The sequence below is a fragment of the Gopherus evgoodei genome, chromosome 1 (genome assembly GCF_007399415.2).
Source record: "Gopherus evgoodei ecotype Sinaloan lineage chromosome 1, rGopEvg1_v1.p, whole genome shotgun sequence".
In the NCBI taxonomy this organism is placed as follows: Eukaryota; Metazoa; Chordata; order Testudines; family Testudinidae; genus Gopherus; species Gopherus evgoodei.
The window spans coordinates 314,618,982-314,644,584 of record NC_044322.1 but is presented as its reverse complement, the minus strand read 5'-3'; the positions used below and the strand labels follow the sequence as shown (position 1 = coordinate 314,644,584).

Sequence of the window (25,603 nt, the reverse complement as noted above, 5' to 3'; positions counted from 1 at the left end):
TTTGATGGTGGTAAGGGGTGGCAACCAAGTGATTCATCCCATGAGTTTCCCACAGTTCTTTCATGGTCTGTGCCAGAAAATTTGTCCCTGAATCTGTAAGGATGTCAGAGGGCCAACCTATCCTGGCAAAAATGTCTGTTAGAGCCTGGCACACAGTTTTAGCCCTGGTGTTGCCTAGAGCTACTGCTTCCGGCCATCGGGTAGCAAAGTCCACGAAGTACTACTTTCCTCTGGGGGTCTTTTTTGGGAAAGGACCCAGAATATCCACAGCTACTCGCTGAAATGGGACCTCAATTATGGGGAGTGGCTGAAGAGGGGCTTTGACCTGGTCTTGGGGCTTTCCCACTCTTTGGCACATCTCACAAGACCGGACATACTTGGCAACGTCCTTGCCCATCCCCTCGCAGTGGAAGGACTTCCCCAACCTGTCTTTGGTTCTGTTCACCCCAGCATGGCCACTGGGATAATCATGGGCTAAGCTTAAGAGTTTCCCTCGGTACTTAGTTGGAACCACCAACTGTTTTTGCGGGTGCCAGTCTTCCTGGTGTCCACCACTTATATAAAAGTCCTTGTTCTATAACAAACCGGGATCGGTTAGAAGAGCTGAGAGGCGGTGGGGTGCTCCGTGCCGCCGCCCAAGCTTTCTGAAGGCTGTTATCCACTTCCTGCTCAGTCTGGAACTGTTTCCTTGAGGCTGGAGACACCAGTTCTTCCTTAGACTGTGGACTTAGGCTTGGTCCATCTGGAAGAGATGTAGGTGATAGGGTTGTTTTTGTTGCTGGTGAGCTGCTCTCTGCTGGTACACCAGGTGGTATTTCAGGCTCTGGCTGAGCCTCTTGGGTAGGGTTGTCTGTTGATTCTGCCAGTTCAGGCTCGCTGGCGCCCTCTGGCATTGGGGTTGAAGATGGGTTTACAAGTGCTGGCTTCAGTGCTGGCAACGGTTCTGGTGCTGGTTGCTTTTCCAGTTCCTAGTCTGGGACTGGAGGCACTCTGGCTGTTTCAGTCATTGACAGGGGATCCGGGTCCACTACCTCTGTCTGGGTCTCTGGTAACACAGACGGGGCGCCTGTGGACAGCTCAGGAACAGGGATGGGTCTGGAAGCTTGCCTGGTTTGGCTGCGTGTAACCATTCCCACCCTCTTGGCCCGCTTACCTGGTTGGCCAAATCTTCCCCCAGTAGCATGGGGATGGGATAATTGTCATAGACTGCAAAAGTCCACATTCCTGACCAGCCTTTGTACTGGACAGGCAGTTCAGCTGTAGGCAAGTCTACAGCTTGTGACATGAAGGGGTAAATTGTCACTTGGGCCTTTGGGTTGATGAATTTGGGGTCCACTAAGGATTGGTGGATAGCTGACACTTGTGCCCCTGTGTCTCTCCACGCGATAATCTTCTTTCCACCCACTCTCAAAATTTCCCTTCGCTCCAAGGGTATTTGAGAGGTATCTGGGCCTGGGGATTGTTGGTGTGATGGTGGTGTAATGAACTGCACTTGGTTGGGTTTCTTGGGGCAGTTGGCCTTTGTATGTCCTAGTTCATTACACTTAAAGCGTCGCCCAGCTGACTGGTCACTGGGCCAAGGTGGGTTACTGGAGATTGGTGAAGTGGGAGAATAGGGAGTCGGCGGCTTTCCTTGGGTTGTAGGTGGGGTCTTGGGTTGTCCTCGGTTGTAGGGTTTATTGTCGGTGTGCCCTCTGTGGTATTTACTCCCCTTGCTAGTAGCTTTTTTCTTTCTGTCACTTCCACCCATTTGGCTCCAATCTCCCCCGCCTCGGTTACAGTTTTGGGTTTCCCAACTAGGATGTACCTTTCTATTTCCTCAGGGACACCCTCTAAGAACTGCTCCATTTGTATTAGGAGGTGCAGCTAGTTCATAGTGTTAACCTTTGTTCATGATATCCAGGCCTCATAATTCTTTCCAATGGGGTAGGCGTGTCGGGGGAATGACACATCTGGTTTCCATCTTAGGGCTCTGAACCGCCGACGGGCATGCTCAGGTGTTATCCCCATTCAGATTCTGGCCTTGGTTTGAAAAAGTTTATAATCATTCATGTTCTCCTTAGGCATTTCAGCCGCCACCCCTGCTAAGGGTTCACTGAGCTGTGGCCTCAGCTCTATCATGTACTGGTCTTCAGGGATGCTGTACCCAAGGCATGACCTTTCAAAATTTTTTAAGAAGGCCTCAGTGTCGTCATCTGCCTTGTAGGTGGGAAATTTCTTGGGATGTAGAACAATAACTGGTGAAAGGTTGATAGGATTGGCTGTGTTCTTCTGCTTAGCCTGTTCTAATTCCAGGGCCTGCTGGTGTGCATCCCTTCGGAGCTCTATTTTTCTTTTGTGGTCCGCGTCTTTGGCTTCTTGCTCTCTTTTGTGGGCTGCCTCTTCCCTGGCTATTTCTGCATTTATTAGTTCCATCTTCCTTTTATGTTCGTTATCTCTTTCTATGGCTTCTAGCTTTGCTTGTTCCTGCTTCAGGGTTTCTTTGGAACTCATGGTTCCTGTTTTCTTATGCTGGTTGCCCCCTGCTGCTCAGTACCTGAAATGCTGCAGCTCAGGGTTGCTTGGCAACAGACTTTTTAACACTTCCTAACTAGTTTTTCCGGATAGAGTTAAAAAAAAAAAAGAAACTCTTTGATTTGCAAATATGTTTTGCAGGTCTCTGCTGTTCACAGCTTAAGCCTGCTTTGTTTAACAAAAGACCCTTGTTAAACTTAATGTCTTTGCCTTCTGTCTGAGTACTCAGAAGGAAGAGAAGAAAAAAAACCTGCAGACTTGCTTTTAAAATACAGATTCAAGCTCCGTGAATCCAAAACAGAGGAATTCCAACTTTTTCCCTCCCTTCTCTCTCCCAGTCTCCCACCAATTCCCTAGTGAGTACAGACTCAATTCCCTTGAGCCTCAACAAGGGGAAAAAAATCATTCAGGTCTTAAAAAAGAAAAGTTTTTAATAAAAGAAAGAAAAAAGTAAAAGTTGTCTCTGTAATTAAGATGGTAAACATTACAGGGTCTTTCAGCTTATAGACATTAGAGAGAAGCCTTCCCCCCAGCACAAATACAAATTAAACTCCTTCCAGCAAAATACACATTTGCAAATAAAGAAAACAATCAAAAAGATTAAACCGCCTTCTACTTGTACTTACTATTTGAACAGAAAATTAGAGAGCCTGTAGGTACATCTGGTTACTCTCAGAACCCAGAGAGAACAACAGACAAACAAACAACACAAAACAAAGACTTCCCTCCACCGAGATTTGAAAGTATCTTGTCTTCTGATTGGTCCTCTGGTCAGGTGGTCCAGGTTCACTGCTGTTAACCTTTTACAGGTAAAAGAGACATTAACCCTTAACTATCTGTTTATGACAGTAGTCCATGAACACTGGCTCTGTCTGGAGTTGAGCCAGGGATGAATTTGGCCCCCTGTATTTCTAGTCAAGAACATACTTGAATTATTGATATATCAAATGTGACTCCCATGCTCAACAAGCACAGAAAGCTGCCTTTGCAGCTCAATCTGGCTGGACTCTACATTCATACAGTGGGGCTCAAATCCTGAGAGAGGACATTGCCTCTTCACCAGTCCCTTTGCTACCTCGCACCAGAGGTGAAAGTAAGCTGGTACGGTCAGGTACAGCGTACCGGCAAGAGCCAGTACGCCGTGCCAGACTGGACCGGCTTCTCTGGCTATGGGGAGCCCTGGGCCCTTTAAATCACTGTCGGGCCCTTTAAATCACCTGCAGGGAGCCCTGGACCCTTTAAATTGCCTTTGGAGCCCTGCTGCCACTGGGGTAGCAGCGGCAGGGCTCCGGTGGTGATTTAAAGGGCCCAGGGCTTTGGCTGCTGCAGAGAGCCCCGAGTCCTTTAAATCTCTGCCAGAACCCACAGTGGCCAGAGCCCCGGGCCCCTTAATTTACCAGTGAGCCCCGGGGCTCCCAGCTGCCTCTGCAGCTGGTAGTTCCAGGGTGATTTAAAGGCCCTGGGGCTCCCAGCCACAGCCAGAGCCCCAGGACCTTTAAATCTTTAAAGGCTCTGCCTTTTCTGGTTGAGGCCATGCCTCAATCAGGACTCTGGCATACCGGTAAGTCCTTTAAGTTACTTTCACCCCTGCCTCCCACTAGATCCCTATGTGAGAGGAGGGTCTTTCTTGCTGAATGAGAGCTGGAAAGGACACAAGAAAGTTAATTTCTTCTGCTCCCTACGCTGCACCTAATCATCCTTCAAGGTATTTAAACAGTCTTTTGGGCTGTCTGTTTTAGCTATGGGATGGGGGGGAATCAAATATCTATTAAGCATGTTTATATGTTTCTCCCTATAAATCTTGCCGCTCAGTGAGAGTGTATATAGACTGCAAATGGTTTTGATAGAATGTACCATTTTCAATGAGCTGTGGGCATCTTCACACAGAGACCTATATAAGAAAGTCTTTTACAATTTTAATAACATATCATGCAGCTATCTAATGACACTTTGATATCCTAGCTACCCATCGAATATCTGCTCCCTATTGCTTTTCAACAGCATGTTTTCTGTAAGCCAGACTGCTTTTGTATATCATTATATAAGAAAATATAAACAAGCCTCACAGTAGGGCTTTTTGAAAGATTTAATTAAATGGAATGCTCTACTGAGTGTTTTTTTTCCTGACGAGTACAAGAAAATCAAAATGATTCTGATAAAAATATCCAAAGAGCATGATACATGTCAGTCTAAAAACAAGATCTAACGTCGTACAAAAAAACTGGGAAAACTGTGAGTGATTACAGATCTGTTTGCTGAAACCTACAAATGTGTTCTTTTGAAAATTTTAAAACAATTCACCTACCTTTTAAAAATCTCCTTTCTTACCAGGCAAAAGCTGTAGTATCCTAAACATGCTTTTCCAACTTGTTTTAACAAGGATAAAATGTCTGTTATCACACCTAGTTTTTATTAACACACATCTTCTTGAACTAGCAGCAAAGAGTCCTGTGGCACCTTAAAGACTAACAGACATATTGGACCATGAGCTTTCATGGGTGAATACCCACTTCATCCGACGAAGTGGGTATTCACCTACAAAAACTCATGCTCCAATACGTCTGTTAGTCTTTAAGGTGCCACAGGACTCTTTGCTGCTTTTACAGATCCAGACTAACATGGCCACTCCTCTGATACTTCTTGAACTGGCTACTCATACCAGAGGAAACAAATTATGGTGTCATTGGTCATGATGTCATGTGTATAGTTGGTAACACTATTATATTGCACTAGTGCCTAGAAATCCCAGTCAGGATCAGAGGGCCTGATCAGGGAATAGTAATTCTCTGAACAGATTATTCTGTTTAAATATATCTGGGCGGTTGTGAATTACTTCAGATGTGAACCTAGCTTCATCTGTGTCTTTGTCACCGCAGGGTTAGATTGCTGAACAGTATGATTTACAGGGGTTGTCAGTTAACTTCCAGGCAGAATGTAAGGTAGTGAAACAAGCTAAATGGTGTGGGACCTATCTGCTTCGAGACTTTCTCTCTCTCAATGCCAGATACTACCACAGTTATCATCAGTGGAAACATTCAAGTTGGAGCTTTGGGGTATAAAACAGAGGAAGCTACACGCAGTATGCTGTCCACTAAGGGTTCCTTAACATCGAAATCCACTCCTCTCCTTGGTCCTAAATAGTCATAATTTGTTACCATTCAGAGCATGTTGTAAGGACCATCTACTTTCCTGGGCTTTGGGGGCAGATAGTGGGAACAGCGGGAATGGGCTGCTGATTTGTTTTTTTAATCATGGGTGAAGATTAAGTGATGATGCTTACTGGGATGCTTTATTTTATTGTTTAATTTTGTATGTGATTTTAAATGGATCAATTTAAATGGAGCTTTTGATAAGTCCCAACTTGTTTTAAAAATAAAAATAAATAAGTAAACTCTGTATGGGGGCTAGATTTTGAATTCATGCACTAAGCAAAGCTAGTACGCAATTCTACAGCTTGTATCTTGGTGGGAGCATTTTAACAGGGGTGCTCTATGATCTGCACTGTCTGCCGGTTGCTTTTGGATCGAGTTTAAGATGTAAAGTTTGCCCAGTAAAGCCATAAATGGCTTGAGAACTGTCTAACTAGAAGATTGTCTGTCTTCCTGTGTTAGGGATGTTGATCACCAAAGGCACTTGAGCAATACCACCCTCAGTTAAACAAGTGAGGAGCATTCTTGTGAGAATCTGTTTTCTTTGGCGCTTCCCCCCTTGAACTAGCCAGTACCTCTTGACCTTGAGGGCATGTAGCAAAACGTATTTATTCTCCTCAGCTTTTGAGCAGGTTAAGGAATTCTGAGTATGATGAGTGGTGGATAGATTGTTTCTTCGTTTTTGTTTTGCTTGCTCGTTGGGTGTGGGTGAAAGTGTTGGATTGTAAAACATAAGACTAGTGTGTTTAAATATTGACGAGATCACCTAGAGACTAGTATGGGCACCCTTTAATCTTTTTTCTTCTGAATTGAAATAAAAAAGAATATAGGCATCAATATTAAAAATAACTTCCTGGAATGGTGCTGTAGGACATCTCCTGTTAGCCACTCAGGAACTGGAAAATATGCATACTAACTAATATAGAACATAGTGTGTGTGTGAGGGGGGGGCCAGAATATTATTAATAGGGCATAAGGTCTGAGCCTGGGTGTATAAGATCCAGATCTCAGTTTTCTGTCACAGAGTTCCTGGACAGGAAAATAACTCTTTTCTCAATAGTGAAAACTGACCCTGAAATATAACTCCCCCCTCTACTTTTTAAAAACTCAGTGAAAACCTGATTTGTATTTTAACCAATTTATTGAGCTCAGCAATGCTAGCAACACTCACACTAAAGACTGGTTTTCTAAGAGCCAAACTCTGCCTGACACTTGTGTGAGTTCATAGTGGAAGCGGAGGATGTAAGGAGTCGCTCCCACATTGTATACTCTTGAATATGGGTCAGACAGAATGACAGTTTATGGACTCTAAGCAGCATGGGAACAACTCTATCTATATTCCCTGGGGAACACCCAGCATTACAAATGGAGGTGAAGCAATGTAATCAGGTGAAAAATGTCACTTATACTGACACTCTCAGAAGGTACTGGTGCAAAGTATGCTTGACTGGAGTTCACACAGAAGTTTCAAAATTTGTATGTATTTCTGAATAATTAATATATACAGACTTGGGATGTATCTGCTACATTCTATTTGAAGATAATAAATGTGTTGTAATGACAATTTGCCACCACTTAAATTACCAGTTCTTTACATTATTGAAATGTATATATACTAGTGCTTTTTAATCTGTGCTGTTTCCTGAAGACTATTAATAAGTTCAGTTTTTCTGTTGAGTAACATGACACAGTGACAGCCCTATTTAGGCTTAGTTTTGATGCATCAGTCAGTGAAATATTAAACAGCTCTAAACTATTAAATTATGATTTTTTTGGTATATGCAGCAAGCAAGCATATCATGCTGTGCACTAAAGCCAATTCTGTCTTAATTTTTACAACTCTGTAGGCTAAAAATCTTTAAAATAAATAGTAGAATGGTTTATAAATCTTTCTGTAGACCTATCTAGAATAGTAGTTCTGTTAATCATAAGCAATGAAGAATCTCACAAATAATTTCTAATAAAGTTATACTTATTGGAGATGAAAGACTAGCACTAAAATATTGTAAATTAACCTCAGTTTAAAAAAAAGACTTTTGAAAAGACAGAGGAAGAAATTGAAAAAGAACGTCACTAGTTATTGCTGTCCTCTCAATAACATATCCTTGACAATTCCAAGAATTCAGTGCATTCAGCCAGAGGAATATATGTACCAGGCCTTTTTGTTAATGTATCTAAATCAGTCAGTGGCATTCTTAGGTGCTTTCCTTATGAAAGTGGGAAAAAATCCTGCATATTGCTTTATTTCCTTAAATCCACAGTACTTTGGTACTGTTATGAATGTAAGTGATGATAGAAGGTTAACCAAGCTCTCTCTCTCTCCTCTGTAATAGCTTCATCTATGTGTGAAATTTATAATTTGGTAACTAAAAAATTCTTTGTTTTGCCCCTTTTATAACTCAGGCCTAATCTAGCCGTTCAGCTCTGATTGACTAAGAGAACATAAGTCATTTAATTTGTTACTTAATTCACTACCCTATTTTGATTCAGTCAAGAGTATGAACCTTATTAAGAATTCAATGAGTGCCCACCTATTCTGATATGAACATCTTAATTTGCAAAGACATATTGGAATGGGGTAGGTGCAATCGTTCTACAAATTTAAAATAGCTAGTCTGTGCCATACTGTGAATTTTATTCATTCTGAGAATTGGTCTTAGCATTTAGATTTTGAACTCTCTTATATGGATATAGATATAGATGATGCATGCATGCACACACTCATACAGTACATATACAGCATTTTTGGGTGTATCTATCCATCTCTATGCATATTCAGAATGTTAAAACTGGTTCTCGGAATGTATACTCTTTATATTTTGTCACAGAATACCTGTCTGAAATTCATATAATAATTATTATGACTACACTATTCCTGTATGTGTGTTTTGTTTATGAAGATATACACCTATCTCTTAGAACTGGAAGGGACCCTGAAAGGTCATCAAGTCCTGTCCCCTGCCTTCACTAGCAGGACCAAATACTGTTTTGCCCAGATCCGTAAGCGACCCACTGAAGGATTGAACTCACAACCGTGGATTTAGCAGGCCAATGCTCAAACCAGTGAGCTACCTGTTTGAAATTAAGATGATCCCATTAGAATACTGGGAACTCCAGATGAATCCTTCTTTGAGTCTACAGCAGGGCCTTTGAATGGAAACACTTACGTTATGCTTTATCTGTGTTGGAGCTAGTGCTCCAGCTATAATACTAACAAATCACTTAGTACTGGTTGAACCTCTCTAGTCTGGCACCCTTGGGACCTGACCGGTGCCAAACCAGAGAATTGATGAACCATGGGAGGTCAGTATGTAGCGAGTGGGCCTCTTTTTACTTTTATGTCGCCGAGATTAATAAACGGAACAATGCTTGCAATGCCGCCTAGCCAAGGCTTACCAGCTCTCTTCATAACAAAGTCTTAATGTTGTTCCACAATTTTACTGTCTTGGCACAAGGAAATAAGTAGAGAAAGCAAAAAAACCATAAAATCATGCCAGACCACAGATGGTGCTGGACTAGAGAGGTTCAACCTGTAACAAAATTAGTGTCCTGCATGCTTTTCTTCATCAGTTGACGGCTCCATTAGGTTTGACTTGTAGGAGTTGGGTAAGGCTGGGGAGAATGAATGAAGTTGTCAGTATGTTGCCTTTCTTCTTATAGTTGAAACAAGCTTACTGCATTTTTATTTTGATAAACAAGGTAGCTTCTTGCTGTAGTAACAGCCAGCAGGATCATTTAAGTTGAGCAATCTGAGGTGCCGTGTGCTTTTTAAATAAAATAATTCCTTAGTTCTCACCTTAGTGTGTTTCTTACATGCATGAAAGAAGATCAACATTTGCTTCTTCTACTCTTGTTCATTACCACAGGTACTTCAGCTGGAAGAAGTAGTTTTTTCTGGGATACTGCTTTAATCCACAGGATTTTATTTGTATTGAGCTTTTCTCCTGCTGCTGTACTTGGGAGAGGTTGATTCAAGGTTCAGCAGTGTACAAAAAATGAAATGTAATAGCAGTTTTCCTTCTATTAAACTATGGATTTTTTATGAGGCTAGTTTACTGAGAAAATACTCTGAGACAGTTTTACCCTTACAATCTAATATCAAAACCCAGTGTAATAGCCTTTCTTAAAGACAAACAATCTAATTTGACACATAGCTATCCTGCACAATACATTCTGGTTAGTGTTATACCTGGAACACTAACTAGTTGTTAAAATGTTTCCATTCTAAGATCCTGTTTTCAGTTGCTCCATAACTTTCCAAAGCATTCACCTTTGGGGCTGAAATGTTTTGTGTTTTTATCCCTTTGCATGCCAGTGTTCACTTCATGTGGTATATATAGGGGAGTTGTAGTTGTTTGATGATACCCCATATGGGTTGCAGTGTGGGGAGATAGGGGTCAGCTAGGGGTATGCAGTTGGAGGGGATTTTATTTCTGTATTGAGTCAGGTTCAGGGCATTTGGGTGGCCTGTTCTATGATGCAATCTACTTCTCTAGTGGAGTGTCCTTGCTCAGTGAAGATGGTTTTGAATATGTTAAATAAAAGGTCCAGTAAAAGATATTACCTCACCCACCTTGTCTCTCTAATGGGACCAACACAACTACAACAACACTGGATAAAATTAATTTATGATGGCTAGAATAGCTTCTTATTAACCTTCCTGCTGGCTGGAGGCCAGCAAAATGCATAACAACACTCTGGCCCCACTCTGAAACACCTCCTCTGTGGCCCAAATGCCCCCAAGATGCCATTGCAGAAAGGGGCCCAGATATGCCAACTTTACACCAACCTAGGATTTCTCCATATTGGGGGAATTTTTTTTTGCCCCTTTAGGGCTGTTTTAAGGCCACTTTTGCAGTGATGTTTGTGGGGTCCAGGATTCAGCCAACAATGTTTAGCCTGAATATGCCCCCCAAATAGTTAGACAAATCTAAAAGAACAAAAAAGATCCAAAATTGTCCACTGTCTATCACAAGGTAACAAACTGCAAGCAGGACATCTAAAATATAGCAAGAATTCCATAGAATTGGACCTGCACATTACTCCTTTATTAAACTTATTTGCAGAAAAAAGTGTTTAATGAGAATATACTACCTCAGGGGAAAGAAACTCTAATTAGAAACAACAACTTTTATTGATCTTATTGTTTTATTTGTTCCAAGCTTGGGTGAATTTTACTCTTTGTGCTTTGTTTATCATTGTTTTGAAGCACTTGGAATGCCTGTAGCATATAGATAGATTTTAACTCAAATTGAGGGGGTTAAAGCAAGAGAGACATGTCAGAGTCATAGGTTGGCATATGTTTTTACAATGTTATTTTCTAGGAGTTGATACAAAACCTGTGGCATTAGTATTATTTCTTTCCAGTTTTGTTTTTAAAGAGTTTAGAGTTCCTCTCTGCCAATGGCATTCTGTAGGCTTCGCACAATTTAAATACATATTAACAAGACTAAAAGACAAAACAAAAACTAACTCTGACTGATCTGGTTTTATCACTTTTAAACCTGTAAGAAGTTTAGTCTTTTTAATTAGTGTTTCTCATGAAGAAGAACATTCTCATTAGACTTTTCTTCTTCAAATACAGCTCAATAAGGGAACAATGTGCTAAACTCATGCTGAGGAATTTGTGTTATGCTTTAGATTTTGTGCTTGTGATTTGCTACCTTCTGACAGAAAGTGGACAATCCAAGATTCCCCTTACAGTCTATTGGAATCTTTAGTATAATTATAATAGGGTCCAAGAGTCAGAGGTCAAAAAGGGATGGTTTCCTCTTGGTTCCTCATTGGAGTGTCTCAGTTAAGCTGTGTTCCCTGTTGCTGTTCTTTCTCATCTCATGTTCTGGTGCAGACATCAGGATCTCAACCTAGTCTCTGCCATTAAAGACCCAGTGGCAGCATCCAGGGATTGAGGGAGTAAAGCAGCAGAAGATGGCAAAGGAAGTCAGGGGGAGCATGCACAGTAGAAGTAAAATGGAGGCATGAGATATTGAGTGAGGGGGTGGAAGCAGGAGCAGCAGAGTGGGGTGGAAGCAGGAGCAGCAGAGTGGGGAGTAGGAGCTGAATTTAGTCTTCCAATCCAGCGCTTTTCCAGAAATGCCTGTTTAACACAGGATACCACTAGTCATGTTCCTCTGTAGATCAGCTTTATTAGGAAGAGGTTTTGTTTCTTGAAATAAGTGAGAAGATGGTCAGTAGAAGTAATTTTCAGGCATGACATTCTGTCAGTGTCATGGGGCAATTGGCCCTTTAAGGAGAATCAAAGCCTAGCTTACCCATGGCAGCCCTCTAAAAGCCATCTGGGATAATTGGTTGCCCTAGGTAGGTGTTTAATGTTCAATTAGTAGAGGAGCATCTGCACCCTAGAAAACAGGCTGCCTCAGCTCAGTCAGTTAGTGTGCTCAGGAAGAAGGTGCTCTGAGGAGAAAGAGCTTACAAGGGGAATGCAACCCCAGGAGAGAACAGGAATAACTTAAAGGGAGAAACTGGGAAGGATCCAGAGAGAGAGACTGTTCCCCCAGTGAAGGGAGTAGGAATATCCTGAGAGAAGGAGCTGGAGACTTTCCAGGGGAAGGGAAGAGTGGTTCTGAAGGAAGGAACCAGAAGTTTGCTCTCCAAAGAGAGTTATACTGATGCTGGGATGATGAATGCTGTGGGAAGTACCAGAGTAAGTCCTTACTTATGTTTATATAAATGTCAGTTGTCAATAAATGAGGCCCTCAGAAGAGGGTGCTCTTTAATACACAGAAGCTGTGTTTGGATTTGTCTGTATCTGGCTGAGGAGAAACTAAGGCAGAGTTCCCCTTGCCTGAACACTAGGGGACACGCAGCCAGAAGCAGAGTGTTCGCAGTCAGATTCAAATATATTTTGACTCCATTATTTATGTTCTCACTGTAGATGCAGAAAGCCAATTGAAATCAACAGGTGACCATGCACTGAGAGAATACAGGATAGATGTGAGAAGAGAACTTAGTCCTCGACTTCAGTAGTACATTTTTGCTTCTTATATGCTGCACTGGTGATTTCATCCATTTTATTATTTGTAGCCAGCGCTGTAATAGATATAATATAATGCAATTAACTAAGGGTACAAATCCCTGTGATGATAGTGTGCTCCCATGGCATCTGAACTCCAGTTAGTGGGATAATTAAAATAGAGAATATTCTGTGTGCTCAAAACACCCAACCAGCTATCCAAAACAACAGCAATACTGAAATCAAAATGGAGCAAGTCTATCAAAAAGCAGCTTCCAAACAATGCTCACCCAGAAGCTTGGACTTAGTTGGCCTCCCCCTTAATGTAAAAGGAAAACTGCAGTGTTCCAAGGCAATCAGCAAGTGAAATAAGATATTACACAGTCATTTCAGTGATCTACGTTTGATTCTGTTAGATACTGTGGATTGTTAGCTAACCAAATTATATTCAAGTAATTCAGCACCTGCTTAATCAAGCTACAAAATATGGACTTAGATATCGGCCACTTCAGCTTCAGTCATTTGATTATGTAGAAGAGAGAGATTGGTGCGTATACATCTAATCCTATGAAATTAAATCAGGAAAATTAGCTGAAGATATTCGAAGGGGTCTGTTTGGTGCCTATTTGCATAAAATGTGGAACTTACTTAATCAAAGAATTCTTTTTGTCGTGAGAAGTGAGGATAGAATTGAAGATACGTGTCTGTAGTTGTATTGGGTTAATAGTAAAGAGGCTAGTAGGTACCCAAAGTGTATTCTGATTAAATATAAATCTTATCTGGGAAAACTGCTTTTGCATTATAAGAGAACTAAAATTTATGAGTAACTGTCAAGACTCAGAGCTTAAAGGATACAGAGCGTGTCTAATTATCAAACATGGGTTAAGTTAAGTGCCAACATTTTTCATTTTATCCCTTAAATCAGCACATAGTCCACCAACATTCCCATATTTGGTGTCCAAATGTAGTGTTGTTTATAATTTTTGGTATTTTCTAACTAGAACAATAATAATGGCTTCTCTTCATGTTTGCAGACATAAAATAAAAATGACTGAGTATATGACTGTTAAACATAATGTGGGAAAACTCTTTTAAACTCCAGAGTCTGCAAAATCATTAGAACTTAAAATAAGTCTTTTTAGGTATTTTGCAAATAGCATTTACTTTTCTCTTCCATTATGGCTGTAGCACAAGTCAATACAGTTCTAAATTCCTTACTTTGTATGCCCTTATTTCTCTTATAAAATCATTCGCTAAAATTTTTTTCAAAATATAATCTTGTTACATTTTATTCATGTCTGTTGTTGGTGCAGGTTTCTCTTGGGCTTTTACATGCTCGTGCTACCCATATCCTGTGGCCTCCAAGCCGCTGGCAGAAGTTACAACCTATGCTGCCTCCAGAACGTACACCATTTCACAGTGATCAAGAATGACCTACATGTGCATGATGGAGAAATGAAATATCGATACTGGGATTAACCATCAAGAGGGGTAGATGGTGTAACAGAACAAATAAGAACGCCAATTGTACTATAACAGATACTGCTGCAGCAGAAATTCCCTTATGTTAAGGTGTCACTTTAAATCTAATTTTTATCTTTAATCTGTAACATCACATGGTGCATTATTTTGTCTTGGAGTAATTATTCTCTGATTGTGGAGTATTCCAATGTTCAGATTTCCAGAAACAGTAAAATATATGAGCCATTGTCTGTTCTAGTGCTCCTGTTGATAAGACATTATTATAACAGTTTATAAAATGGTTTAATCTTTTGCTTTTGATTTGTTTCTTTAACAGCTTGACAGATCCTTGAAAATTAATATTTTGTTAAAAATGTGAAGTCAGTCCAGTACTTCATCATTTCAGTTAAGTTTGAATATGTAGAAGCATTTACTCATAATGTAACATTTTGAATTGCAATATAATTGTTAAAATTGAAAAAGCAGCATTTCTGTATATGAAAAGCTAATTGTACAATATGTCCAGAAAAGAATAAAAATGCATCTTTAATCCAGTTTTTCTTTTTCATTTAATGCAGTTTGTTGTTTTTATTATTAAATTGAAAACATACTATTTTAAATTTATTTTTCATTAATGTTTAATATAAATATTCCTTTTATATCCATGTGTTGAGACAGAGTTTCAAACAAAATATAATACATGTTATGCCACAGCATCTACACAAAATACACTCTATTGGTTTCTTAAGTACAATCATTCAGTGTTAACAATGATTGCCACATTTATTTGGAAATATGTGAAAAGCTCCTTTAAACACATTCCTCTACTAATGCACAAGAAAGTTTCCAGAGACCACATTATCAATGGAGGAGCCTTGACCAATTTCCATTGACAAGTGACACATTTTCAGTATGAACCAACTTCATTGCATATGTACTGAATTTTATTTCAGAGGGAATAATTATTGAAGATATCCTATCTCCTAGAACTGGAAGGGACCTTGAAAGGTCATCAAGTTCAGCCCCCTGCCTTCACTAGCAGGACCAAGTACTGATTTTTGCCCCAGATCCCTAAATGGCCCCCTCAAGGATTAAACTCACAACCCTGGGTTTAGCCAACCAATGCTCAAACCACTGAGCTATCCAGGATTCAACAGTTAGCACCTCTGCGCTAGAGTTATGCAACCTTTCTCATCAGACTCCAAAATGAGGTGAAACTAGGCCTGGTGTTTGGTTTCAGTGCTAAGTTGAATTTCTGAGAAGACTGAAGCTAGCTGTTCTATTGTATAGAGGTTGCTCAGTAGCTCCCGCCACTGCTAAATCTACCTAGCTATCCCATTTACTTATTATGGCTCCCAGCACTTTGGTATCCTTGAACACCATAAACCTGGACCCAGCTCCCCTTCCTTCTGCCAAAACCTCTCCCCAGTGCGTGACCCGCTCTTTATTGAAACCAATGTGGTTTGCTTGGTTGTTAATTACAGTCAGTCTTCCATTATTCGGATTTGTTTAGGGAGACTGAAAACATTGATGTGTAGTTCTTTCACAAATTAATCAAGAAAACTAGAACAGATTCAAAAAAATTGCCACAGCTATAATTAATTTGGGACACAAGGACATACAAACATACATTAAAGAAAAAGACGGAGGCGGGGGCAAACAAAAATACAACTAGAACATTTACACCAATGCCATCTCTGGTGTCAGTCTAGATCTGTCATTCTTTCTGAGCTTCTAGTTCAGTCCCTCCATCCTTATTCGCCTGCTGGGCAGCAGCTCTCATGTATGTTAGGCTGGCAGAGTCCCCTTTGCCCTGTTGGTTCATTGACATCCATTCTTCAGCAATGCCAGGCAGTTGTCAACAGTACTAAATTCCTTTTCATGAAAAGCTCCATAATTATCTTAATTATAATATTGCAATTCAAGTCAGTTGCACAGCAACAAGAAAATTTGGTAAGGTTCCTTGCAAGCCTATTCTTCGTATAGAAAAGAGTAGGAGAGAGTGGGAGAAAGGCAGAGGATGGAGATGGGAGAGATTTTAGGGGATTGAGCAAAGGGTAAAGTAAATTCTGTCCTATAGACTCAGATGTGATATGCTTCAAAACCTCCTGGTATTTAGTTAATTTAATCCCCAATTTATACAATTGAGTTTGTGCCGGCAAACACATGCACCTGTATGGGGCTGCATTCGCTTCAGTGGGACTCATCACATGTATAAGTCCCAGCAAGCATAGACCCAGCTGTGGGTTTGGGTCCATATTCTTGGACCAACACAAGAAACATTCACATTCCAATGAAAGCTGCAAATATTTGTTCTTCAGTATATTGATCTTGCTAAGTCTGCAAAACTATATGCTTTGCTATATTTCGGCACCAGATAAATGTGGGTAACATGTTCCCCTATGCAAGTGATGACCAGAGATCATTCACAGCATGACACAAAACTGCAGCTAAGGCCACTTTAAATCACTAAATTCACATCACTGAATGTGAAGGTTCGACAAAGTCACACTCAGCAGCAGCCACAATAGGATACAGACACAAAACATGGTAGGTTCCTTCACCCTGGCCATGCCTCAGCCTTCTCTTGTACACCAGACTTGCACTGGTTCCACTACACAGAGGAGGGGGCCTGCTGAGGTTGCCCCTATGAGCCCAGTCAAGCCACCATGAAGTCCATAAGAATTTTGCCATTGACTTCAATGAGATTAGGACCAGGCCCTCAATTATTGGGGCAATACCCATAATATTACAACAGTAGAAGAAAAATACTTCCATAGAGCTTAGGTTCTTTCTGTATAGGGAGCCACATAAGTGCCCTGAATAGGTTATTTCAACCACGTATTCCTTCTCCGCTGTGCACCTCCCTATTATGCGGGCATTGCTACTCTGACCTGGTGCTGAGTTCTGGATTTCAGCCACAGTGAAAGACAGGGTATACCAGCCAAGCTATCCAGGCATTGATACTACTGGCAAACATGAGAAGCAACATCTGAGGCTGACAGAATGAAATTATATACGGCCACAATGCATCAATACACTGAAAGGAAGCAATAAAGAAACTGGAGAGCAGGTGCAATTAATTGTATTGGTGCTCTTAATTAGTCTTTCAGGATTTCCCTCCAACAGAGAGACCTGAACTGTCAGAGCAGACAGAGCAAGCTCCCTCTTAGAGTCAGTCTTCCTGTAACATACCTAGAAATGTAACAACACAGTTTAGAATAGCATTTTACAAAGCACCATGTGTTCGGAGGTGAAGCCTGTGCTTGATACAGGAAGAATTCACATAGTGGTAAGAGATCAGTGCAGCACTAGAAGAGGCAACATAGGGCCCAGTAGCAACACAGGGTACTTTAATAAATAATGGTTTGCTCCACTGCTACCTGGTTCCTGAAGCATTAACACTACTAGTGGAATACCACTCACCTATCAAGCAGTTGAGACCACTGCACCTACATACAAACTATGCTAGCACGAAACAGGAAAATCAATTACTGTTGTGCTGAATATTTGTCTTTGAGTTTTCTTTCACAAGTTTTTTTTCACATTTTTCCCCCAGAAATATTCATAAAGATTGTAAGCTGTGTGCAAAAAGCATTCTCGCGCTCTGTGTTTTTCAGAAACAAATTACAGAAGGAATAACTCACAGAGGTCACATACTGTACTGTAAGTGCATGGAGTCAGAATCTAGCCGCTAATTGGCTAGACTGTTGGTACAAGCCCCTTGATCCTAGGCTATAACCCTGTCTGTCTCCTTACCTAGTGTATCAATGGTACTGTTTGGCATATTTAACAAATATTTCAAACACAGACAAATTACTAATCCATCGTGTCACTAGCCAGTGTTCCACCTTGTGTGGCCTACTAAATTACTTGCACAAGGTCACAGAGAATGTCTGTGACAGAGCTAGGTATTAAGCCAAGGTTTCCTGGATTTCAGACCACCGTCTTAATTGCAAGACTAGTCAGCCCACTGGGCAGGTAACTATTGCAGATGGCTCAAGCCTCTTATGCCAGTTTGCTGAAGGAATGAGCTGATGCTTTTCTGTGGTATGGTTTCTATTGGCACACACCTTAGGGAGGTTTCACCTTCCTCTGCAGCACGAGTCACTTGCAGGTTTAAACTAAATGGTGGATTTGCTGTAACTTGAAGTCTTTAAACCATGATTTGAGGATTTCAGTAACTTAGCAGGAGGGTCAGAGTCTATTACAGGAGTGGGTGGGAGGCCAATAAAGTACAGGAGGTCAGACTAATGGTCTCTTCTGACCTTAAAGTCTATGACAATATACCACTGTTTAAAAATGTAATGCAGTTGGTCTCAGAGTAAAGGACTTAGGAAAAGTCCTTCATCCAGAAATAACCAAACTTATACTATATGGTAGCGGTAAACTACAACCTGCGGACCACATCTGGCCCATCAGGGCTTTGGATCCGGCCCACAGGATGGCCACCCTCCCTGCCTGCCCTGGCCCTGTGCTGCTCCCGGAAGCGGCCAGCACCTTGTGCCTGCGGCCCTTGGGGGTGGGGGTGGGGCGTCAGAGGGCACTGCAGGCAATGCTGCCTGCAGCTTTCATTGGCTGGTAACGGGGAACTGTGGCCAATGGGAGCTTCAGGGGAGCCCTCTATCCCCCTCCCCCTCCCAGAAGCCTCAGGGATGTGGTGCCAGCCAGAGCCCACACCCCAAACCTCTCCGACACCCCACACCCCACACCCCAATCCCCAAACCCACTGCCTTGAGCCCCCTGCTGCACCCCTCCTGCACCCAAACCCTCTGCCCTGAGCCCCATCCTGCAGTCCAAACCCTTGCCCAGAGCCACTTCCTGCACACCGCACCCCACTCCCACACCCCATTCCCCTGTTGCTCCCTGCTCCCCTCCTGCACCCCAACTCCCTGCCCTGAACCCCCTTCAGCACCCCATACCCCTCATTCACCCCAACCACTTGCCCTGAGCCCCTTCCTCCACACCACACACCCCCTCTACACCCCATACTCCCTCCTGCACCCTTAGTCCCTAGCCCCATTCATGGCACTGCATGCAATTTCCCCACCTAGCTGTGGCCCTCGGGCCAAAACGTTTGTCCACCCCTGCTATATGGAGTCTCATCCAACCATCTCTAAGAAGGCTGGTCGAAACCTTTAAGTGCTTAAGGCTTGAGTTTCAAGGTAGGAAAAAAGGCAAGATGGTGTTGGGCAGAGTTGGGATTGCCATACATACAGGAATTTGCAGCCTTTGGTCATGTGTTACTGAATGTTGTAGTAAATTTGGTATCAAATTTTTAAATCTAACCTTTCCTGGTGAGTGTCAATTTTTTTAGTTAAAAAAAAAAGTTGTGTTGCCTGGAGCAGTGGCGCTTAGCCTTACCAGTTAGACAATGAAGGTTTTTATATTTTGTTTTACTTGCAAATGTACTATCTTACAAGGTAAATCAGCATCACTGTCACTCAAGAGTCACCTTGTAAGATAGTAAAGCAGAGATTTGCCTGGCGAATATTGCCAGCAAGCAAGCGATTTTTCTGTCCAGAGTTGTTTTTTGCTGGACTTTATAGTATTTTGGGGGGCTGCTTTACTAATTTTTAACAGCTCAAAACCTGGACTTTAAAAAATTGTTGGTTTTTTTTGTTTGTTTTTTAAAAAACAGCAGCTATTTCTTCATCTAGTGATGGTCCTTATGTGGATTCCAAAAGTGGGTGCTCATGCGCTGGAGCCAGCAATATTCATAGTAGTGACTGTTGACCCACATATGCATCATGTATCACCCGTGTGGCGCATTTGAGGCCGTGCAGATTGACACTGCTCCAGTTCCTTCTTATTGCCACATGGCCAGAGTTGGAACCTTCGGTGCTCTTAGCTTGCTAAAAGAACTGCTCTTTGATATCACTGTATATTGTTTTAGTTCTTAGTTGTATTTAATTGTCCATTTGTATAAGTCCTTGGACTTTCCCCTCGGTGGGGCATTTCCCTGAACTATGCCCCAACAGGCCAGTTTTAAAAACTGTGCTTCATGTCCGTACGCCTTTTCTGTGAGCGATGAACACCACCATTGTCTTTACTGCCTAGGCAAAGCCCACATCATCACCTGTTGCTCCATCTGCCGATTGTTCCCATCCAGAATTTGAGCAGCCCGAGAACTTCGCCTCCTCAAGCATGTAATGGAGAAGGCTATGCATTCACGTGTACAGTGAACTCCAGCACCACCAACTCTGCTGGAGTCGTACGTGTCGCCATCAGTGAGCATCTCCGTGGGCCTTTCCCATGTAGTACCAACAGTACCGGGACATCCGTCAAAGCCTGGTCATGCATCTATAGGAAGCACAGCCACGGGCATAAGGGTGGAGCCCCATCGAGGAGCACTTCCCAATGCAGCATTGTCTCCCTGAGCCCTGCCAAGTAGGGTGAGAAGTCATGCATCCACACAGAAGTCCCTGCTGCAAAGAAGTCTTATACGGAGCACAAGCCACTCCACAGATGCCATCCTCAGCACCGGGGCCCAGACTGCCATCCTCTCCTCTGGCACCATCGACACTGCTGGGACCATCCGGTCTTTCATGCCCAGTCCCCCATACACCAGGGTGCTTGTCTCCTTTTATGTGAACAGCTGATCTTACACTGGCTCTCCCCCATGCACCCGTCATCCGCCGTTTCAAAACTTCTGTCTCTGGCAGATGAGCCCCTCCTACTCCTCCAGCATCCCTTCTGACATTCTCTGCTAATACTCAAAATGGATGAACCTCTTCTCCTCTTGTACCATCCTGTTCTGCTGATGGCACCGATGGCCCCTCCTCTACCAGACTCATCTTCGGACTTGGAGTGGTCCTCTGAGCCAGACCAGCCTTCCCACCTGCCTAATCCTACAGCTTGGACCTTCTGAATTGTCCCTACCCATCGGTCACCCCATGGTTCTGCTACCTGCAGGTGCTGCTGATGCCCAGTGATCCCTACATCTGGTCCTACTGGCCACTACCATGACCATGGAGTACAACCATGCCCATATCACTGGCCATCTCTGACCCATGCTACTCCTCCTTCCATCTACGAGGAGCCTCAGGATGCCCCTACTCCGTCAACACCAGTGGCACCCCCGGACCCTACTGGCACTTCTTCATCACTGGATGATGCGCCTATAGCCCCACCCTTTCCCCACCCAACTACCATGCCCAGTTCCAGTATGACATTTTTGTTACCAGTCTGCCTGGAGCATCAGTTTATCAGGCTGATGCCACAGGATCATTTGGGAAGGAGATTACAAAATGCATTAAGTGTCTAGATTTTAAGTCTTTATTGATAAAAATGATAAAATAACAGCAGAGAGTGCCAGGAATGCTCCCACGTCACTCAGGGGAAGAAAGAAAGCATTAGAGCCCCAAGCCCTAACCCACTTTCATACTCACACACACACTACCCAAAGCTGGCCAGACCTGGTGTAAGAAGAAGAGGGGGGGAAGGGTGGAAGGGAGAGCTGTCCTGGGCCCAGGTCATCTGGGGAATCTGCTGTAATCTCCAAGTTGCTCCAGCTCTCAGGAGGGTTTTAAGTCCTAGGCTCCTTGAGGGGAGAGGAGGAATTCCACTCAGGAACCTCTGCTTCTGGTGCTCTTTGTGCCATTCCAAACCAGTGTGCTGTGGCCTTCTCGGCTGCCCAAAACACACCGGCCCTGGAGAATTTATTTTCCCTTCTGTTGGCCTTCATCATTGCCATCTCATTCACTCTGTTTTTGCTTCTATCTTTGCAGCTCTGCTCCACTTAGTTCTCCTTTTCTCACGACTGGGCAGCTGTAGATTTTTCATCTATAGATTTCCTATCTCATAGAACTGGAAGGGACCCCGACTCTCTCATAGAGTCTATGACCTTGTGCTAGGGCCAGCGTCTTGTCTTCACACGGAGTTAGCTAAAGTGCCGAGTTAACCCGTTCTCTGCTTTTTTCTTTCTCTTCTCCTCCTCCATTGGCCTCTCATACTCCTGCAAAGGAATCTTCTATTCCTCACTCACATACCTTTGACCCTCCCCAAAATGCTTTGCGATGCTTGCAACAGCATTAGCCACCGCAATGCTGATCTGCCTTCCTCGGTGACTCCCTGAGGGAGGGGGCCATCGGGGTGTGACATCAGGGATTACTTCGCTGCATGGGTGCAGCCCTCAATCATCCTTTGGAGGACATCCAGGGCCCCCAGAACCAATTCTTGGAAATTCTGAAACCCCTGGGACTCTCCTGTATCACACTGCCGAGCCACAAAGCCATCTTACAGCTGGCTTAGACTATCTGGCACACCCTGGCCTCCTGCACTGCTACCCCAAAGCAGGTAGAACGCTGCTATTTCATGCCATCCAAGGGTATTTACCCACCCGCTGCCTAACACTCTTGTGGTAAATGTGGTGACTGAGCGTGCCCGCCAGCAACATTTCCGATCCACACTTCCTGATTGGGCTGTGAAGAAGCTGGATCTTCTAGGACACAAAGTCTATTTATCCACAGGCCTGCAGTTCCACATTGCTAGCTATCAGGCCATCTTGGCCAAATATGATTTCCTTTCCTACTCTAAGGTAGCAGACTTCCAAACCTTCCTTCCTCCTGAAAAGCAACAGGACTTTCAAGACCTCCTACACAAAGGGAAGTTGGTTGCCAAGATGTCTCTCTATGCTGTGTTGATGCTGCTGACACTGTGTCCCACCTTCTAGCAGCTGGGGTGGTGCTCTGCCACCACTCTTCAGGCCAGCGGGCTTCCAAAGGAGGTACTCTTGACAACTATCAGTTGTTCAGTGATAAGACTGATAAATCCTTCCACTCCTTCAAGGCCTCCCATGACATCTTCCAGTTGCTAGGCATCTATATCCCAGCTCCTGCCCTCTGACAGCAATGGTCGATTTGCATACCAGTCCTACCCTCAACAGCCACCTGAATTGTCCTGCCACCTACTACACTCTCAGTGCCCCCATTACGCTTCTACTAATACCTCCATTGATTCCACCCTTCCACTATGTCTGTCTAAGCAGTCCTTTGACTCTTTGCTTGAGACCTTCAAACCCTCTTCCTTCCCTCCGATCACACTACAGATCATCTTTGCGAGTCATCTTGCCCTCCCTCTTTGCCCACCATTGGGGCAAGATCACCACCAATAGCTGGGTGTTCAACATTGTTCACCATGGGTATCTCATTGAATTCCTTTCCTTCCCACCTTGCAGCTCTCCCACTGCGCACCCTCCAAATCCTTCCTAATGCCACCTCATCTGGGAGGAAGTGGCTGCCCTCCTCTGAAAGGGCACCATAGAACATGTCCCATGATGCTACTGTGGCCGAGGTTTCTTCTCCCCTTATTTCCTCATGGGTGATCATTTCCCCATTCTGGATTGCCTGTCTTTGACAAATTCATCCACAAGTTCCATTTCTGTATGCTCCCCCTTATTATTCCATCTCTTCCCTGTGGAGCTTATTTTGTGGCTCTTGATATGAAGGATGCATATTTCCATATAGTCATCCGCCTTGCTCATCACAAGTCTCTCTGTTTCACGGTGGGACATTTCCACTATCAATTCTGGGTCCTTCTCTGTGTAATTGCCACCACTCCCCATGTCTTCACGAAGGTTTTTGCCATTGTGGTATCCTACATGGAGCTCTGGGACACTTTGTCATTTCCTATCTGAACAATTGGCTCCCTATGGCCCCATCCCGTGCCTGCCTCCTTACCACTATACAGACTCTTTGCACTCTCCTTGACAGCTTAAGAATCTGCATCAAGGCAGAGAAATCAGTCCTCATTCCTACTCGCACAGTAACTTTCCTAGGGGGCTCACCTGAACTCTGGACTCTGACAGACAGCTTCCGTCAACCTCACTATGCTAATTGTGCAGCTCTGTTGTCATCCACATACGTGTGTCCATTGGTGCCCTTCCCTCCTGGGCTATATGACGGCCTGCATCTCTGTCACATCATATGTCTGTCTTCATATGCATTATGTCCAGCTGTGTCTCTGCTCTGTCTATGATCTCCAGTCCCACCACCTACACAAACCGATCCTGATTTCCCACTCTGTCCTCACCTCCCTTATCACCCCCCAAAGCTCCATCACAACAGATGCCTTACTCATCAGACGGAGCAGTTACACATCAACATCTTGGAGCTACAGGCCATCCACCTTGCCTGCTGGGCCTTCTTGCCTTTCACCTAATTCCGCCATATTTAACTGGTGTTGGACAACATGATGGTGGTTGTATATATATCTACAAGCAGGGCAGGGTCAGATCCCCCTCCCTTTGTACAGACACCATCCTCCTTTGTAATGGGTTGTCTGGCACATGGCCACTGTACACACTGTACATCTTCCAAGCACCAGCAACTCACTGGCGGACATGCTCAGCCACTCCTTCCATACCTACCACAAGTGGAAGTGCCACAACCTCTCACTCCAGTCCATCTTTTGCCTGTGGGGTATGCCATGTTGGGACCTCTCACAGTGTCTTCATCCCAAATTTCTCCCCAAGGTGGCCTCCCCATTTCCCCTCAACCAGTGTGAACACCTCCTGATCTTCTGCTCAAAACTGCACACCTCCTGCCAAGAGCACACATGCCACACTCTCAATGTCTGCTGGGTGTTAGCCTTATACCTCCACTGAGTCTTTATTGTGGAGAGCTGCCGGGGTCACACTCTCTCTTCTCAGCAACTATCTAAGTGGATCGCTCATTGTTTCGTGGACTGCTATACACGCTCCCATGTTCCCCCCTCTGGGAGTCACAGCCTACTTTTTGTGAGCATACGCTGCAGTGTTGGCCTTTCTTGTGGCTGTTCCATGGCAAGACATTTTTAGGGCAGCCACTTGATCCTCTGTCCACCTTTTCCACCCACTATGCCATCACCCCTGCCACAGTGATGGATGCGGCAGTTGGCCAGGCGGTCCTTCAAACTAAGTCTTCTTGAGAGCCCTCACACTTGCCTCTGCACTGAACAATGCTTGCTACTCTCTCATGTTTGGAATCCACATAGGGACCATCATGTGAAGAAGAAGAGGAGGTTACTTACTGTAACTGGAGGTTCTTTGAAATATGTGGTCCTGATCTGGATTCTAATCCCTCCTCCTTCCCCTCTGCTCTGGACTCTTTTGCTTCTTGGTATGACAGAAATGGAGTGGCGTCAACCCGCACAGCCTCTTAAAGCCTTGGATGCGCCATGCATGCAAGTGTGGATACTATGGATACTACCATGAACAGTTCCAGCTCCAGTGCATGGTGGAATCCAGATAGGGACCACACATCTCAAGAACCTCCAGTTACAGTAAGTAACCTTTTCTTCCAAATATCTGGCTGTTTTAATAATACAGTTGAAAAAAACCTGAGGGCTGAGAAAACACTTTAATTTTGGCTAACTAGTTCAAGTCATGCTGTAACTGCACATTATGCAGTCTCATCTTTAACCCAGTCACAGATGGCTCAGCATTTTATTTAATATATAACTTTGCCCCATATTTTTCTAATTGACTTTAAAATTGAATTGTACATCCTTTGGGGGCCTGCTGTAG

The 25,603-nt window shown here is 43.5% G+C and overlaps 1 protein-coding gene across 8 annotated transcripts in view; it reads left to right on the top strand.

The window, feature by feature from the left end:
* IMMP2L (inner mitochondrial membrane peptidase subunit 2) overlaps positions 1-14,629 on the top strand; it is an 879,272-nt gene extending 864,643 nt beyond the window's left edge. For all 8 annotated transcript variants that reach the window (XM_030549004.1, XM_030549005.1, XM_030549012.1 and 5 more), the window contains one exon: positions 13,950-14,629. In XM_030549004.1, coding sequence (XP_030404864.1) covers positions 13,950-14,069 — 120 coding nt within the window. In that variant the 3' untranslated portion in view covers positions 14,070-14,629. The remainder of the gene's footprint in view (positions 1-13,949) is intronic.
* The last annotated feature ends 10,974 nt before the right edge of the window (positions 14,630-25,603 follow it).